General features: G+C 43.4%; 7 protein-coding genes across 7 annotated transcripts; 3 read left to right on the plus strand and 4 right to left on the minus strand.

The window, feature by feature from the left end:
- The first annotated feature begins 211 nt into the window (after positions 1 to 211).
- On the plus strand, positions 212 to 4,738 carry FA14DRAFT_27114 (uncharacterized protein). Its single transcript, XM_025502101.1, has one exon. It carries the CDS (start codon positions 455 to 457, stop codon positions 4,637 to 4,639), a length of 4,185 nt encoding a protein of 1,394 aa, XP_025358752.1. The 5' UTR covers positions 212 to 454; the 3' UTR covers positions 4,640 to 4,738.
- On the minus strand, positions 4,739 to 6,169 carry FA14DRAFT_27101 (uncharacterized protein). Its single transcript, XM_025502100.1, has one exon. It carries the CDS (start codon positions 5,984 to 5,986, stop codon positions 4,838 to 4,840), a length of 1,149 nt encoding a protein of 382 aa, XP_025358753.1. The 5' UTR covers positions 5,987 to 6,169; the 3' UTR covers positions 4,739 to 4,837.
- A 182-nt stretch (positions 6,170 to 6,351) lies between these two features.
- Positions 6,352 to 7,440, minus strand: FA14DRAFT_117927 (NAD-dependent deacetylase sirtuin-2; the record flags this gene model as incomplete). Its single annotated transcript, XM_025496259.1, has 1 exon — positions 6,352 to 7,440. The coding sequence occupies one exon, from the start codon at positions 7,438 to 7,440 to the stop codon at positions 6,352 to 6,354; it is 1,089 nt and encodes a 362-aa protein (XP_025358754.1).
- A 337-nt stretch (positions 7,441 to 7,777) lies between these two features.
- FA14DRAFT_27121 (putative polyubiquitin) lies at positions 7,778 to 8,831 on the minus strand. The gene has a single exon (XM_025502102.1). It carries the CDS (start codon positions 8,666 to 8,668, stop codon positions 7,982 to 7,984), a length of 687 nt encoding a protein of 228 aa, XP_025358755.1. The 5' UTR covers positions 8,669 to 8,831; the 3' UTR covers positions 7,778 to 7,981.
- Positions 8,832 to 9,966: 1,135 nt separating this feature from the next.
- FA14DRAFT_160015 (zf-PARP-domain-containing protein) lies at positions 9,967 to 11,663 on the plus strand. Its single transcript, XM_025498493.1, has one exon. It carries the CDS (start codon positions 10,214 to 10,216, stop codon positions 11,426 to 11,428), a length of 1,215 nt encoding a protein of 404 aa, XP_025358756.1. The 5' UTR covers positions 9,967 to 10,213; the 3' UTR covers positions 11,429 to 11,663.
- Positions 11,664 to 12,260: 597 nt separating this feature from the next.
- On the minus strand, positions 12,261 to 12,971 carry FA14DRAFT_117512 (Metallo-hydrolase/oxidoreductase; the record flags this gene model as incomplete). The annotated part of the gene is made up of 1 exon (XM_025496235.1): positions 12,261 to 12,971. A coding segment is annotated over one exon (711 nt), but the record flags the coding sequence as incomplete, so codon positions are not given.
- A 1,440-nt stretch (positions 12,972 to 14,411) lies between these two features.
- FA14DRAFT_106611 (NIF-domain-containing protein) lies at positions 14,412 to 15,548 on the plus strand (the record flags this gene model as incomplete). The annotated part of the gene is made up of 1 exon (XM_025495782.1): positions 14,412 to 15,548. A coding segment is annotated over one exon (1,137 nt), but the record flags the coding sequence as incomplete, so codon positions are not given.
- Positions 15,549 to 15,613: the final 65 nt, after the last annotated feature.

Genomic DNA, 15,613 nt, shown 5'->3' on the forward strand with positions numbered 1-15,613 from the left:
TGAATGTATGCATTAACTGTACAGATTGAGTATGTATTCAAACAATGACTAGATGCAGACACACGTAAATGGCTAAAGATTTCTCGATTCTCAGTCAATCATACGCCTAACAGTGTTTGTAATGGCAGCAGTTGTCACCATCATCCCAATCACGATCACACTTTCGTGACCATCTCTGCCCCTTCTTTCCCCTTTTTACGACCCGAATCGACTCGCTATTTCACATTCTTTTTCTTTGATCGCTATCAACTTATCGACTTCTTATTCAGATTCGCTTTTGTACATCGCTATGTATTAACAAACACAAACAAACGATTGCTACACGTAAAACGCAAATCATCAGATTCACCTTCTTTTTATTATTCGACATTCTTTATATCACTTCACATTCACTTAAAACGATTCGACACAGATTTTAAACATCAAATCCTAGCCCCTCATCAACGAAATCGACATGGAAAAACCAGTCGGACGAAAGGCAAGCTTTGCCAGATATGATGCAGAGGGAAAACAAATAAAAGGTCACAAGAGTGCTCAGAGTAGCGGAAGCGGAGCAGGAGCATGGATGGGAAAAGGAAAGGCAACAGGTAGTAGTATGGTGGCAAATAAAGACACGGTTGAAGTTGAAGCAAAAGATGGCAGAAAATATCATATTCCAGCAACTGCTGCTGCAGCGGTAATACGTGCAACAGATGTTCAAAAACAAATGTTAGCCAACAAAAAGGATTTACAGCCATCGGAAAGTGGGGATGTTGATTTGGATTTGAGCTTTGATTTTGTCAGTAAGATGGAAGGAGGGAAAAAGTCAAAGGATATCCAATTGGAAAAGGAGAACCTTCCGACGCCCAGTACACCTCCAAGACGTGACACGATCGACGGCGAAAAGAATACAACTCCAATTCCACGAGGAATGTCTTCGACCGACTGGGGATCACGTCAACGTAAAAAGCCACCTACACCTTTATCATTGGGCCGCAAGAGGGAAAGTGTAGAGACCGGACGTGATCTAGCTTCTCAATTCAGCCCTGACAGTCCTACAATCCAAACAAATTATGATGATGAGCCATTAACGATCGTACCGATCAGCGCGACAAGACGTGCAAATGACGCCGGAATATTATCGACGCTGGATAGTATCACCCCTGCGGCAGAATCCAATAACGCAGCAATGACAAATTTGATTCAACAACAACGAATGGCAGCGTCCAAGCGTCAAAATGTTTCACAAACATCACTAAGCACAAAATCGCCTGGAAAGCGGAAAAAGGTACCTAAACCCGAGCACAGTTCGCCAAAAAAGAACGTCTTTGCAGATTCATCAAATAGATTAGGACATAAAGTGCCATTCGGATCAAATCAAAAGGCAAATAACGCTCAGATCGTGCGGGCTGAAGAAAATACACTATTTTATGATGGTAAATCAGAAGACGTTCACAGTAAGAGTTATGGACATTCAACGGATTCTGATAAACGTATAAGTAATACAACTTCATCCTATTATCATACCAACGAATCCCATGAGACGACCGCAAGCAAAGGAAGGAGATCGCGTCAATTGAGCGCAAGAGAGAGTATTGGAAGTAGTAATCATTCAATGCCAGTCTCATTTAAGACTGCCGGTACCCAAGAGGCAGAGTCCTCAGCCGGTCACGGTGCATTCTCAAGCGATCATGCGCCTTCTCCATCCGCGCAAAATGTGCTTGGATTACTGTTTCCAGCTGATCATGTTCCTGTCGTACCGCGTATCGAGACAACCGCTGCACCTGGTACGGCTGGTTCTCAGCCTTCCGATGCAAGCCCATTGCTTACCCAAAAATCGACACCCATCACACCGCATTCTCCCCTATTCTCTGATGGCGGCGCTGGTGAATCGCATGGCCGTTCAAGTGTCTCCTCTACAGGTGGTAGAACGCCTCTGACGGCCGTTTCTACATTATTTGGAGATCGAACAGAACAGGATGGCAAGCTCAAAGCAGATTCTACATCGATGATACGCGGTGCAACAACTCCCAATCCAATCTCATCAATTGCAGGTGAAGTGATCCGTGAAGAATCATCACTTTCGATCGATCGTCCAAATTCTGTTGCACCTTCTGATTCAACAAAGATGCAAGATGGTCATGATATACAAGGTCGTAACTCAACAGAAACAGATGAAAGTCTACGGGGAGAACAAAGGAAGAATATGATTGTCAACACAGATCCATCTCCACGCAAGAAACAAGATTCATTTGACTTGACGGATATTACCGGCACACGTGCAAAGAAAGGTCCATGGTCACAAAGTCCATTGTTGCTCGAATCGGATGATCAATCGTCGAAAAAGCGTGTTAGCACTATTGGCGAAAATGCCGATATGGGATTTGGTCTTGGTTTGTCGCTTTTGGGTGAAAGAGATCCTGAAAAGTTTGCCAAAGCTTCTCAAGGTCATTCGAATTTGACCGTGAACAGAGCTGAAGTTTCGCATGCGAACGACAATTCTATTGGCTTAGACCTTGGAGAAATTGATGAGCAAGCATCTTCATCGAAGAATCGAAAGGACACCAAAGCATTCACCAAATCACCTAGCGCTTCTTCCACTCTTGATGGGTTTGCGATCAACGTAACTCCTGCTATTGAAAAGGAAGGTATCAAAACACCTGATCATCGGGTAGACGTGCCGAGCAACGTTGTGGATATCGAAGAGATCCTAGCAGCAGGTAACAATGCTGAATCTCGTGGTCGATGGAGTTCGAAATTATGGAGCGTTACAAGCGCTTTCCGTTCGCCTATAAGATCATCCTTTGATGTCAACAATTCAGCACAATCTCCACCTATGCGTGCGCTCACTCTTGTCGGAAAGAATCAAGACGGTACTTCGAGAGGCTCATCCATTAAAAGATCGGCATCGAGAGAGGATATCAAACGTTCTTCCAGTAAAAAGCGAGCAGAAGATAGTCCTGCGGTGGAGGCATATCATTCCATGCCATCTTCAAGTGTCATTACTGATCAAGCAAAATTCTCCAATGAAGCGGTCACACGACCAGCAGCAGCAATGTACACTGAAGCACGATCCAGTAAGCATATCAAAAGAGCTTCACGGATACAGTATCTCAAATCAGGCGGAGAGGAAAGTCACATTCATGTTGATATGGATTCTATTGATGCAAAGACAAAGGATGCAATGGAACGAGCAATTCTGGATATGATCAAATCCCCTAGAGTTGCTGACAGTCCGACTGGAGAAACACCTCATTTAGAACAATTTGCGACGAATGAAGATATAAAAAGGAAAAGTTGGAATGCCAGTACGATTGCAAATTCATCTTCACATAACAAGAGATCTTCTTGGCTCGTTCCAAAGAGACAAAGTCAAACTGGAGCCCGTGATTCTGAATTGTATGCTTTGGCAGCAAATATGCGTACTATGCTCGCCAATGCAGGTGAACCAGGAATGGATCAAGATTCAGCAGCAGTAGAAGCAATGTTGACCAGAAGCGAGAGTCAAGATGATGGATTGCGCAGACGAGCAAATCGTAGATCAATGGATGACAATATGCCAAACACACCAACATTTATTGCTGAAGGATTTGTTGATGAAAAGTTTTCTCAGAGCAATGATGAACAATTGTCAGCTAATAATGCTCAAAAGGAAAAGAAGATCTCTTTCCACGCATCAAAGTACAATGCCAAAGGAGTTTCTATCGCATTTGAAGAACCAAGCGTTGATCAATTATCCCAACGCAATCAAAATCATCAATCACGATTGAGCGCCTACTCTCGTCCACGATCTGGAATGCAGTTCTTACGCAATCTTTCCACTCTGCAAGGATCATATGATGAACCACAAAATGAACAAGAATACGAAAATTCTGCTGAACAAGAGAATCACTATCTTCACTATAAAGCAAGAAGGATGTCAGTAAGACAATCCACTTCTATACCATCGCGTAGAAGAATAAGTGGAATCTTTACTCCTTCTTCAACGAATGGAGAAAGTAGCTTCTTCTCTTACACAGGTGAAGCTTTGCAAAACGTCAAACCGAGTCAAACCTTGTTCTTTGCCGGTTTCTTGTTCATGCCTTGGCTCTGGTTTGTTGGAGGATGGATTGTGGACCATGATGGCTTATTCTTTATCGATCATGCAAAATCTTTCCGTCCTGCTCAAGAGCCTGCTCGTGTTGAAGATGATGATTCATTGGGAAGATCGAGTGGATCTGATAATCCTTACAATTCTGGACGAATCTCTCGCGCTGGTTGGTATCGTGAAGATTGGGACAATCAACCCGAAACAGGTTCAATCATCTTGCATAGCGAAGAAGATTTGCAAACACGCAGAAATCGATTCTCTCAAATGTTGTGGCCAGACGATAATCTTTTCATGAACAAATTCCGTAATTCAACTTTGATGGAAGCAATGCGCAAGCAAACACGCAAAGGCAAAGGAATGGGAGGAGCTCTAAAACGACAACAAGAGAAGGAAAAAGAATACAATCCATCAGAAGATGAATCGATCACCGTTCAGGTAGCAACAAAGATGTTCGACTGTTCAAACTTGGACAGGTATGTCATCATGAATCGCGTTATGGCAATCATTGCTTGTTTCATTGCTTTTGCTGGACTTGGATTGGCAATCGCTGCGGTCGTAATTAACTTTTGATCTTCCAGCAATACACTTCAATCATGTTTCTTCCTTCTCACTCATATAGCTTCGCTGCAGATGCTATTGTACTATAATACACACACACATACACACACTCTTTTTATACCGTCTTTCATACTGTTCAGTCATGATAGCATTAATGGAATGCGAATGTACTCATATATAAAGTGGGATGGAGCTGAGCAACGCTGCTGCCTACCAAGCATGGATGAGTTCATTGTACTCGGCGCACGTAACTGGAATGACTGCACCTTGCTTGAGATCTTTGGGGAAAGAAGGTGCGTCGGATACCTTATAAGAGCTCTTTGTGATATCTTCAGTTTCAAATGGTTTATAACCACCGGTGAAATAATCAATCCAAATGTGCCATAAATCATGATCGAGGTTGTCCTTAAAGATCAAAGGACCGCCATTGGCATCATTGTTGTCCGAAACGTAAGATGTACTGTTTCCAATATCTTTCCATGTGCCAAAGACGCCGTCCGAAGTAATTTGACCACGAACTTTCAAAGCTCCATTTGTATCATCACGGAAGAAACGAACATACGAACCTTGCTTGCCCAAAGAAGCAATCGTCATATCCGTCAAGCCACCATCAGGGATGACGTAGTAAGGTTTTGCTTCGGTGAATGTTTGGAAATCGGTTGTTAATGTGTAATAGATTTCCGATTTGCCCGGTTCGCCTTTGTGATCAACGTCAGAAGCGTTGAAAGAATTACTGCCAAAGATGACCATAAATGTCTTTTTATCTTCCAACCAATATGCTTCTGGAGCTGAAACGCCACCAGACCAAGAACCAGCCAAATCAGGTGAAAGACGGGCAGGATTCCATTTTGTCAATGATGCACCTTGACTTTCATAAATTGTAATCTTTCTACTTGCATTTCGAACTGCATCAATATCTTTTGCACGAAGACTGTTATCCGTTGCAATGATCCAATTCTTGCTGTGATCAGGTGCACGAACCAAGTAAGGATCACGAGTATGCTTTGAGCCAACGTTGGACGTCAAGATAGGTTTTTCGCCACCGTTGTACAACGTGTAGTTGAGCGCATTGTTGCCGATACTCAAGCCCGCATTGACTTGTTCGGTATCATCTTTGAAAAAGATGAAAAAGTAGCCTGCATACGGTTTACCACCTCCATTGCCTCCGTTGGATGATGCGAATACATTTTGAGAGACAGACTCGATAGCTTTAGGCAAGGATGACACTGGAATGGTATTGAGAATGCATTGGCCCAGGCCATAATCGGATCTTGGCTGTAAAGTTGTTGGGAAAGCACTAGAGCTGGCCAAATAACTTGCGATCGTCAAGACAGCACTGAAAAGCTTGAAGGATGTCATCTTTGAATATTGGAAAGTGTTGAGGGGATGATGGACGAGATGATGGAATGTCCGATAAGCAATTTCCAGCGTTTTCTTTTAGGACTTTTGCTTCCGAACTCAGCTACGTAAATCAAGACGGCAATTACGTTCTCTCAAATACGGAGATGAAGGAGCCGCTCCTAATTCGCTTGTCGCCCTTTGTTTGCAAGACAGTCAGGGCAGCAAAATTAAATGAACTTGCGGCGTGGGTATCGAAGAGGGACACTGTTCATATCGCACCCGATCTCTAGGGGGCATACACTTGTCGTCATTTCAATACCAAGACCGATTGTGGGCTGATGTGGAATGTTTAAATGGACAAGCGCCGCTCCTTTCCGGTGATTTTAAAGTGAAGACGGTCCGTTTTTCCCTTTCGATTCGGCTGGAATTTGTGAAGTTTGTTTTATTTCAGACTGTTCTTCTTCCTTTGATTGCGATACGTCCAATTTAGCAATTTGTTCAGTAAGTTCATTTGCAACTTTATCGGCTTCCGCTTCTGCTTTTTTGAGTGTTTTATCATTCTGTTCCGATATCGTGCCATTATCAAGATCAAGCTGATTGCAGGTCTTCTTGTGCAAATCACGCAGTTCATCTTCCCAACCTAGTTCCTTGGCCAGTTGAAGTACACCCTCGTCACATTTACCTTCCCAAAATACATCTCTGATGTGCTCCTTGCCTTTACTGCTAGGTAATGTCCATCCTTCAAAATCGAATCCGTCTTCGTTCATCAGTCCACGCATACCGGAACCCTTTTGGCCGTAAGAGGCAATTTCGCCTACCCGCTCTAAATTGAGCAGAACTCTCGGGCAATTTGGCTTGACATGATTGACGAGTGAAGCGAAAGGGTGAACTTGTAGACTCGTACCAACAACGATGAGCAAGTCTGCCTTTTTCAGATCGTTTAGAGACTGAAAGAATTTATCCGGTAGTCCTTCGCCGAAAAAGACGATATCCGGTTTAACGAGACATGCGTTCCGATTTGAACTTTTCGTTTGAAGTCTTTGACAGGATGAATGTGGACAGTATGCTACTTCACCTGCCATGACTTTGTCCCGTATCCAATCTTGTTCTACTTCTTTTTTGCATCTAATACATCTCGATTGTGCAAACGATCCATGTGCTTCTACGATCCGATCTTCCGAAAGGCCAGCCAATCGTTCCAATGTATCGATATTCTGGGTGAACACTCTCAGTAGTTTCTTCTTGTCGTCCAACAACTTAAAGAAAGAGTGCGTTAACGTAGGTTTGAAATGACTTGGCCACATTTCTTTTGAAAGGGTATAAAACGGTTGAGGTTTATCTTGAAAATAATCTATATCAAAGATCGCTTCAGGATAAGGTAAATTGTACTTTTTTAGGTTTGCATACAAGCCAGTCTTTGGTGATCGGAAATCTGGTATTCCACTCGCTGTTGAAATTCCGGCTCCTGCCATGATTACAATATTTTTGATTGGGTTTGTACTGTCTTCTTGTAGGATACGAGCAACGCTGTTCAATGTTGGAGCTCCAACTTGTGTTGGTCCCCATGGCGAGGAAGACGAAGAAGACGCTTGACTGCTTACTTTAGACATGATGCGGTCCATTAAATGCTTCAATCGAACATCGAATCGCATATAGTGTCGTACAATCCCGCAAATGATGGCAGAAGAAGAAGTTTTGTATCATGTACTGTCTGTGGAGGCAATAGGCTGTCGTATGCCGCCACTACACAAAACACACTCCTCATGTGCCTTCAATTTCATTCAACGTATGCTACTTCCGCACATAATCAATCCACTATTTCGATCATCACACAAAGGTTTATCAGTGAACTTTATACTCGATTGCAGATGTATAAAATATATGTATGCTATTACAGAAACGAAACTATGCTGAGAAACTGGGTAAATTGATCGCTGTCATTGCAGCAAAAATGGGGAAATGCAGGGGAATCGAGTGGAGAGTATAGATGGAGCAATAAACTCGAGCATGCCATTAACGGGCCAAACCATGATCGGCTTGAGTACGTTCAGATTCAAGCTTCTTCTTGTTTGCCATGAATGCATCTTGTCTGATCGTACTATTGTAAGCACATGTGTGTGCTTCTGGCAATCTGTGTTTTGCACAGAAGGCCAAGTGGCAATGAGGGCATTCTCCTGCCAACTTCATTGCTGCTTCTTTACACTGTGCGTCTGTCTCTTTGCCGTTCTTGCATCTTTGTTTTCCTCCGCCACGCAAGCGCAAAACAAGATGGAGAGTGCTTTCCTTTTGGATATTGTAATCGGCCAAGGTGCGTCCATCTTCCAGTTGCTTACCGGCAAAGATCAAACGTTGTTGGTCTGGTGGGATACCCTCCTTATCCTGAATCTTGGCTTTGACGTTATCGATTGTATCAGATGATTCTACTTCCAAGGTGATTGTCTTTCCTGTCAATGTTTTGACAAAGATTTGCATACCACCGCGCAATCTCAAGACGAGATGGAGAGTGCTTTCTTTTTGGATATTGTAATCGGCCAAAGTACGTCCATCTTCTAGTTGTTTACCAGCAAAGATAAGACGTTGTTGGTCTGGTGGGATACCTTCCTTGTCTTGAATCTTGGCCTTGACGTTGTCAATGGTATCGGAGGATTCAACCTCCAAAGTGATCGTCTTTCCGGTCAAAGTTTTGACAAAGATTTGCATAGTGGCGAGTGAAATCAAAGACAGGTGGAGTGTATTTGACTGATTATGATAAGGTGATAAGTGCTATACAGTGTAGCAACGGTATAGTATTCGCTGGTGGCGATGGAAACTTGCCTTAGTGCTTGTTTGTGAAGAGTTGATGAGTAGGTGTTGATGGGGTGGAGAGAAGAGAGAATAGAATTGAAATGGGGGGTATATATGCAAGTACCTATCACAAGGCCTAGTCATTTGTGGGTTTTTTGCTTATCGATGCAATTTGCAGGGCGGAAAGGTTCAAGCCGGGCTAACTGTGTGTCTGAGTGAGTGTGTTTGTTATTTGGGCAGAATGATGCTGAAGGCAAACGAATCCCGGTCTGTTGCTGCCTGTTTGCCTGCCTGTATGCCCGCCTTGCCTGCCTGCACGCATACGCCCATTCTGCCTGAAACACAGTCTAATCAAAAACCAAAAGGGGAAAGAAACGCGTTCAGTTCGGAACTTGAATGAAACAATGGCCAGGGGTTATTGCTAAGAGGAAAAGGCCGCGTCACCTATTCTTACAACAGGTCTAGGCTGTGCGTCAATACACAAAAAGTTTCGGAACAGTAATCTGGCACACAAACAAACGAATTATGATTGTGCTTGTGCTTGGCTTGAAATTAGGCGATCCTCATCCTTATCGCGAAATGAATAGGAAAGCCGGCTTGTCAGGGATCGATCGAAAACGGAGCAAGTTTGGTTGATATATGGAATACACACGATTCCTATTTCACATGATGTACAAACACACACACACAAGGAGGTAAGGTCTTATGACTAAACAACAAAAAGGTAAGGTAAGGTCCAGTGACGTGAATCAATGACGCCCTCCCTGCAAACTCTCCTCACCTTTCCAAATCGGTCATCATTGCCAAGGCTAATTTGCCTCAGGGCGATGATTTAAGCAGACGCAGCGCACACGCGTGTCTTTTACGCACCTGTAGCCTAAATTTATGCACTCTCATGCGTGTGGCACGTCATCTGTCTGTTATTTTTTGCTCACTCAATACTCCACATCTTCTCGGCGACTTTGAATGAGAAGATGAGAATGATAGATTGGAATACAAGATGAATAACTTTCTCAATCGCGATAAAATGAAATGATCACCGCATTCTGGAAATCAGGGCAAATAGAAATGATTGACGCTGTTAACACATTCATACCAGCATAATTAATTAGTGCCTTCCTATTAAAAGGAGTACTGATCTCTGAGATTTTATTGTATTAAAGGAGCTTTACTCTGCACACATTCAACTCCTGTCTATCCGTCACCGTTGCTATGAAAAATTTGCAACATTCCTCCCATTTTCATTCCCATTGACGGTGCTTGACAAAATTGAACAAAAGGTTGATTTTTCTGTAAAATCGCGCCGCGCATAAAAACATTGCGCCGACGCCTTGACGGCAAGGAAGTTGTACCAACCCTTCCCTCTTTACAACCTCCATCCATCCATCCATCCATCCATCCGTCTATCGCATACACTCCTTTCTATTTCTATTCAATTATTATCATCAACGCAAAAAGAAGATGGCTTATCGTGTTGAGTATGCACGTAGTGGAAGATCTGCTTGTAAAGGTCCAATCCCATGCAAAGGTACAAAGATTGAAAAAAATGGTTTACGTTTAGGTACGGTGATTGAAATTCGCGGAGATCGTAGTTTGGTTTGGCGTCATTGGGGTTGTGTGACAGATAGAATTATTTCAAATTTACGCGATAATATTGGCGATCCCGAAGATTTGGACGGGATTGGAGATCTCAATGAAGAAGACAAACAAAGAATCTCGGATGCTTTTGCAAACGGGCACGTTGCTGAAGAAGATGTCACGCCAGCTTTGATTGAAGCAGGTAAAGGACCAGGCGGTACACCTTCATCCTCACCTCAGAAGAAAGCTCGCGGAAAGAAGAACTCCAAGAAAGAGGAATTTGACGAGGAAGAAGAAGAGGTCGAGTGGAAAGCTGAAGAATCCGAAGAAGACGTCAAGCCAAAGAAGAAGAACGGCCGAGCAAATGCTAAAGTCAAGAAAGAGGAAGTGGAAGCAGACGAGCCCGAAGAAGAGGTCATGCCAAAGAAGAGTCGTAGAGCAAATGCGAAGGTCAAGAATGAGGAAGTGGAAGCAGAAGAACCCGAAGAGGAGGTCAAGCCAACAAGAAAGAATGGCAGAGCAAATGGTAGAGTCAAGAACGAGGAAGAGGAGCCTCTCCCGGTTGCTGCACCCAAACGTGGCCGCTCCAAAGCTGTCAAAGAAGAAGAGAATGACAACCATGTGGAACAGGCACCAAGAAAGCGAGGACGTGCTGCCAAGGCCGAAATTCCTGATGCTGACGCTGCTACAGTTCCTGTCAAAGAAGAGGAGAACATTGAGGTTGACGAGAAACCAAGAAAGAAGCGCGGTCGCCCTGCAGCAAGTAACGGTGTCGAGTCTGTCACAGACGGAGCAAGCGAATCTGCTCCTTCTTCGAAGGCCTCAAAGGTCTCAAAAGCATCTGCTGCTTCCTCAAAGGCCTCAAGGGTCTCAAAGACAAATGGTCAAACGCCAGACGAGCCAATGAATGCACTCGAAAAGAAGCGACGAGGACGTCCGGCAAGAGGTGCGGCCAAAATGGAAGAAGAAGCCAGTCCAGCAGTGGAAGAGGCCAGTCCAGAATTGGAAGAAGGCACTCCAACAGAGGACGTTCCACCTGCCAAAGAGCAAAATGGCCGAAAGCGCGGTCGTAAAGCGAAATCAAATGGCATTCATTGAGTGTCACACAGAATTTATTTTCCAGCATTTATCCACGACTGGCTTCGTGAGATAGCTTTTTTTTCTCGTTTCTCTTTTTCGAATTGAACCGGTCTTTCTCATCTCAGAGTTTTCCTTATCATCAATGTAAATTATCTCAAGAACATACCTCAAGAATACCCTTTCAGAATTCAATCAAGTTTCTTCTCACGCGCGAAAGTTTCATCATTCACATACGAAATCATGTCGTATTGGGTATCTATAATGAATCATTTTATACATATGCGTGTGAGACATGAACATCTTATTTGATCGGAACATAAATCGTTTCGCCTTGATCAGAGACGAGAAAATGTCCAGTCGAGGCTGTTGGTTTGGGGATAGGTATTTGTGTACTCGTGCTAAGAGCACGATGACGACCAATACTTGATATTTTTGAATGTCCTTTCGTTTTGGACATTTGGGCTGATTGCTCTTGCTGAATATTAAAATCCGAACTATCAGGATTTCGATCAAAATGTCCATCTTTCGGTCTAACAAAAGCGATTCCTTTATCTCGACATGCTTTACGTAAATCACGTACATCTTCTCTCGTTTGTTCGTCATTACGAACGAAAACGCCAAAATGCACTGCAAGAGAAACCACTCCACCTTGTTTTTCCACTTCTTCTTTTGCTTTTTTGGCCTCTTCCGATTCGTCATACATCAAAGACATGATCGCATGACATTCTGCCGCATCTTCTGAATCCATATGAATCGCACTCGTCATTCCAGATTCAACACGTGGGAATGGACTGAATCTACGCGGGAAAGGATCCCAACTGCGGAAATAACTCAACGATGATCCAACACTGATTGGTAAAAGCATGATCTGCGGAATGCCTAGCCGTAAACTGATCTCACGAAAGATTGGACAAATGGGATATTCGCTCCTTTTCTTTCTTGACGAATGTCTTGATCGTAAACCTGTATCACCGGCAAAGAAGATCCTTTGTTGTGCAGAATCTTCATCATCTTTGTACAGGATCATCCAAGAAGACCATAAACTGATCCCTTGGTCCCTACCAGACCTTCCCGAGCCATGCTGAGCGGGTGTACAGCATATCTCAAGGAAGCCTCGCATACCTGGTCTATTCACCGCAGCTCTGTCCCACCAATCCGTCTCTGCTACATCTTCTTTTGCGAAACCTGCTTCACGAAAGAATCCGACGTTTCCTAACGGACAAAAAACCTTTAATCCTCCTCTTGTCTTTTGACGTTTACGTAACTTTTTCATACATTCCCATGAAAGATGATCATAATGATTATGTGAAATGCAAACGATGTCTATATCTGGCAAATCTTCTATCTTGCACGGAGGTGGTGTGAATCGATGAGGACCGGCTTGCTGGCTTGGACTGGCACGATGAGCAAAGATTGGGTCAAACAAAATATTGATACCGTTCGGAAGTTGAACAAGAGTAGTTGCATGCCCAAGCCATGTGACTCTGATGTTTTTGAGTTTTTGTTCCTCTGATTCGGCTTCGAATACTGGCTTTCTGACCTTTACCTCCAACTCTTCCATTTCCGCTTGTGTTTGTTCGAGTGTTCTTCCTCTACTTCTAAAACGTGAACCATATTTACCTCCTTCGATGTATCCCGGCGGCAAACCCCATCTGAGAAGCTTTCCACGCAAAGCAGTTGATAAGCCAGGCGGATTAAAACTACTCCATGGATTTTGAAAGCTCAACAAAGGCATCAAACTTTGCTGTCTTGATCTTCTTGCGGTATAATCTCTCATCCAATGTGGTAGATGAACGGAAACAACTGTTCTTACACTTGCTCTTTCTGCATCTTGTTCTTTTGCTTGATTTGCTTGTTGATTAACTGAACGTGCTCCTGCATGGTATAGCGATTGTCCCCATCGGGTTGCCTTGCTGGTTAATGTCAAAACATGATGAGGTGCTATATATGCTTCATCGGAAACAGCTGCAACGTATGGATCTCTGTTATGAAATCGTTTATATGATATTGTTAGTGGGTGTCGTTCGGGAGCCGGTTCAACAGGCGCATGATCTGAAATGGGAGTTGATGTGCCTGAGGAAGTACTTTGTCGTCCTGTTCTGTCAAGGCTTGACTCATCTGGTGGTGGTGGAAGGGTTACCATGCTATCATTTCTGGCTACTGAGAAGTGATAGATGTGATGTAAAGAAAGGAAAGAGAGTGTGTTTAATCGTTGTCATTCATCTTTTGTCGTACATAAAGCGGCTTTTGAAATGTGTTTGAAATGAAACAAGTAAATTAGTGAAAAAGGTCATAGTCAATGACAATTCATACAGTCAATCCCTGAGTGTAAGTACGCGCAGAACGGTGTTAAATTTAGCAGCAATTCCGCCTTTATTAAAAATACAAGGGCGCCATTCCTCCTGTGGAGATGATGACTAAGCAATCACTGATCTCTTAGAATTCAGTCAGAATTGAGAACCTTTTGTACATTAGATAATTCGAAATATAAAGTCATTCTTGGTACATCATCATTGCGGTCCATCAAACATGATCATTATCTTATATTCTCAATCGGCACCGCCTATGGTTGCTTCTCGAACAAAGGAGATTTACGCGTAAATTTGGCGTTTAGCGAAGATGGATAAGCGTGCTTAAGTCGGTGGGTGGATTGTTGCAGATTTTTATCAAAAAATTTATTAGCGTTCTTCCTTTTGTCCTTTTTGTCATCCTGTTCGTCAAAGAATCACCATCACAAAGCATAATGGCGGCAATGAACATGGCTGCAATAATGCGAGGATCACTGCGATCTGCTAATGTAAGTGGTATGCGATCAAGTGCAGCTGTCTCAAGTATCAACAATAGAGGAATGTTCCAACTGGACATGCGAAGAGGATATGCAGATCAAGCAAGAGATGAAAAAGATTCATCATCATCATCCAAGAACACATCTCCTTCCGATAAACAAAATGCCGACCCCATTCAACCTCCAGCAGAACAGAACACAACCCCCTCACAGAGAAGAACAGCTTCCGCTTTTGATATCGATACTTCCGCTTTGGTTGCCGCTGTGGAGGATGATAAAGCCAAACAAACAACTGGCGCACGATCCCGCAACTCAAGACAATCAAGTCAAGAGAAAAGCAAGCGTTTGACAGGACGTATCTTGACAGTCGGTGCTTTGGGAGGATCTGGTTTCATCATTCAACAGCTTGGAAGAGAATGGGATACAGTTGAAGAGCGGGAAAAGCATGGAGATAACCCGATGTCCAATAACTTCTTGGGAAGGCTTCGGTTGAGAATGGGAGACATGTACAGCTCCATCAAAGCTCCTGCTTGGGCAAAGTTACTTCCCGACCCACTACCGTTCCCCTACCAAAGACCTTATACTTTAGTGCTGGATGTTGATGATCTATTAATTCACAGCGAATGGTCAAGACAACACGCATGGAGAACGGCCAAGAGACCTGGATTGGATTATTTCCTTGGCTATCTCTCACAATGGTATGAAATCGTGCTTTTCTCCAGACAGCCAATGTACATCGTTGCGCCAGTAGTGGAAAAGCTAGATCCGGATATGCGAATTATCAGTTATACTCTTTTCCGAGAAAGTTGTAGAATGTTGGATAACGGACATGTGGTCAAAGATCTTTCGCATTTAAATCGCGATTTGAGCAAAGTTATTGCAATCGATACAAATCCCGAGGCGCTAGAATTGAACCCTGAGAATGCGATCGTTTTGAAGCCATGGAAAGGTGATTCGAAAGATACAGATTTGGTTGGATTGATCTCTTTCTTGGAAGCCATTGGTATCTATAATATCCAAGACGTTCGACAGACACTCAAAGCATATGAAGGTACACACATCCCCACTGAACACATCAAGCGTCAAAAGGCATTGAAAGAAAGAGAAGAAGAAGAATGGAAGGCAAAACAAGCAGACGCAAAGAATTCATTCTTGGGCAGTCTAAGAGGCGCAAAGGGTGGCGAGATGCCAAAGAATTGGTATGAAATGGAACAAGAACGATTCAGACAAGGTTATTTGGAAGATCAAAAGTATTGGCGTGAAAATGGAGAAGCATTACGTCAACAAGCAAAAGATGAACAAGAGAAAAAGTTGAAAGAAATGAAATTGAACGCTTGGGGCTTCTTGACTGGAGCAGCAATGCAACCGCCACCACAAGAAGGACAACCACAAGCTTAGTTGGGTGTTTCTTTGTTGGT

Source organism: Meira miltonrushii (assembly GCF_003144205.1).
Source record: "Meira miltonrushii strain MCA 3882 unplaced genomic scaffold FA14scaffold_1, whole genome shotgun sequence".
NCBI classification, from domain to species: domain Eukaryota; kingdom Fungi; phylum Basidiomycota; class Exobasidiomycetes; order Exobasidiales; family Brachybasidiaceae; genus Meira; species Meira miltonrushii.

Excerpts from the sequence above, each read along its gene's own strand:
- FA14DRAFT_27114 (XM_025502101.1), top strand. The coding sequence starts at position 455 with ATGGAAAAACCAGTCGGACGAAAGGCAAGCTTTGCCAGATATGATGCA.
- FA14DRAFT_160015 (XM_025498493.1), top strand. The coding sequence starts at position 10,214 with ATGGCTTATCGTGTTGAGTATGCACGTAGTGGAAGATCTGCTTGTAAA.
- FA14DRAFT_27101 (XM_025502100.1), bottom strand. The coding sequence starts at position 5,986 with ATGACATCCTTCAAGCTTTTCAGTGCTGTCTTGACGATCGCAAGTTAT.
- FA14DRAFT_27121 (XM_025502102.1), bottom strand. The coding sequence starts at position 8,668 with ATGCAAATCTTTGTCAAAACTTTGACCGGAAAGACGATCACTTTGGAG.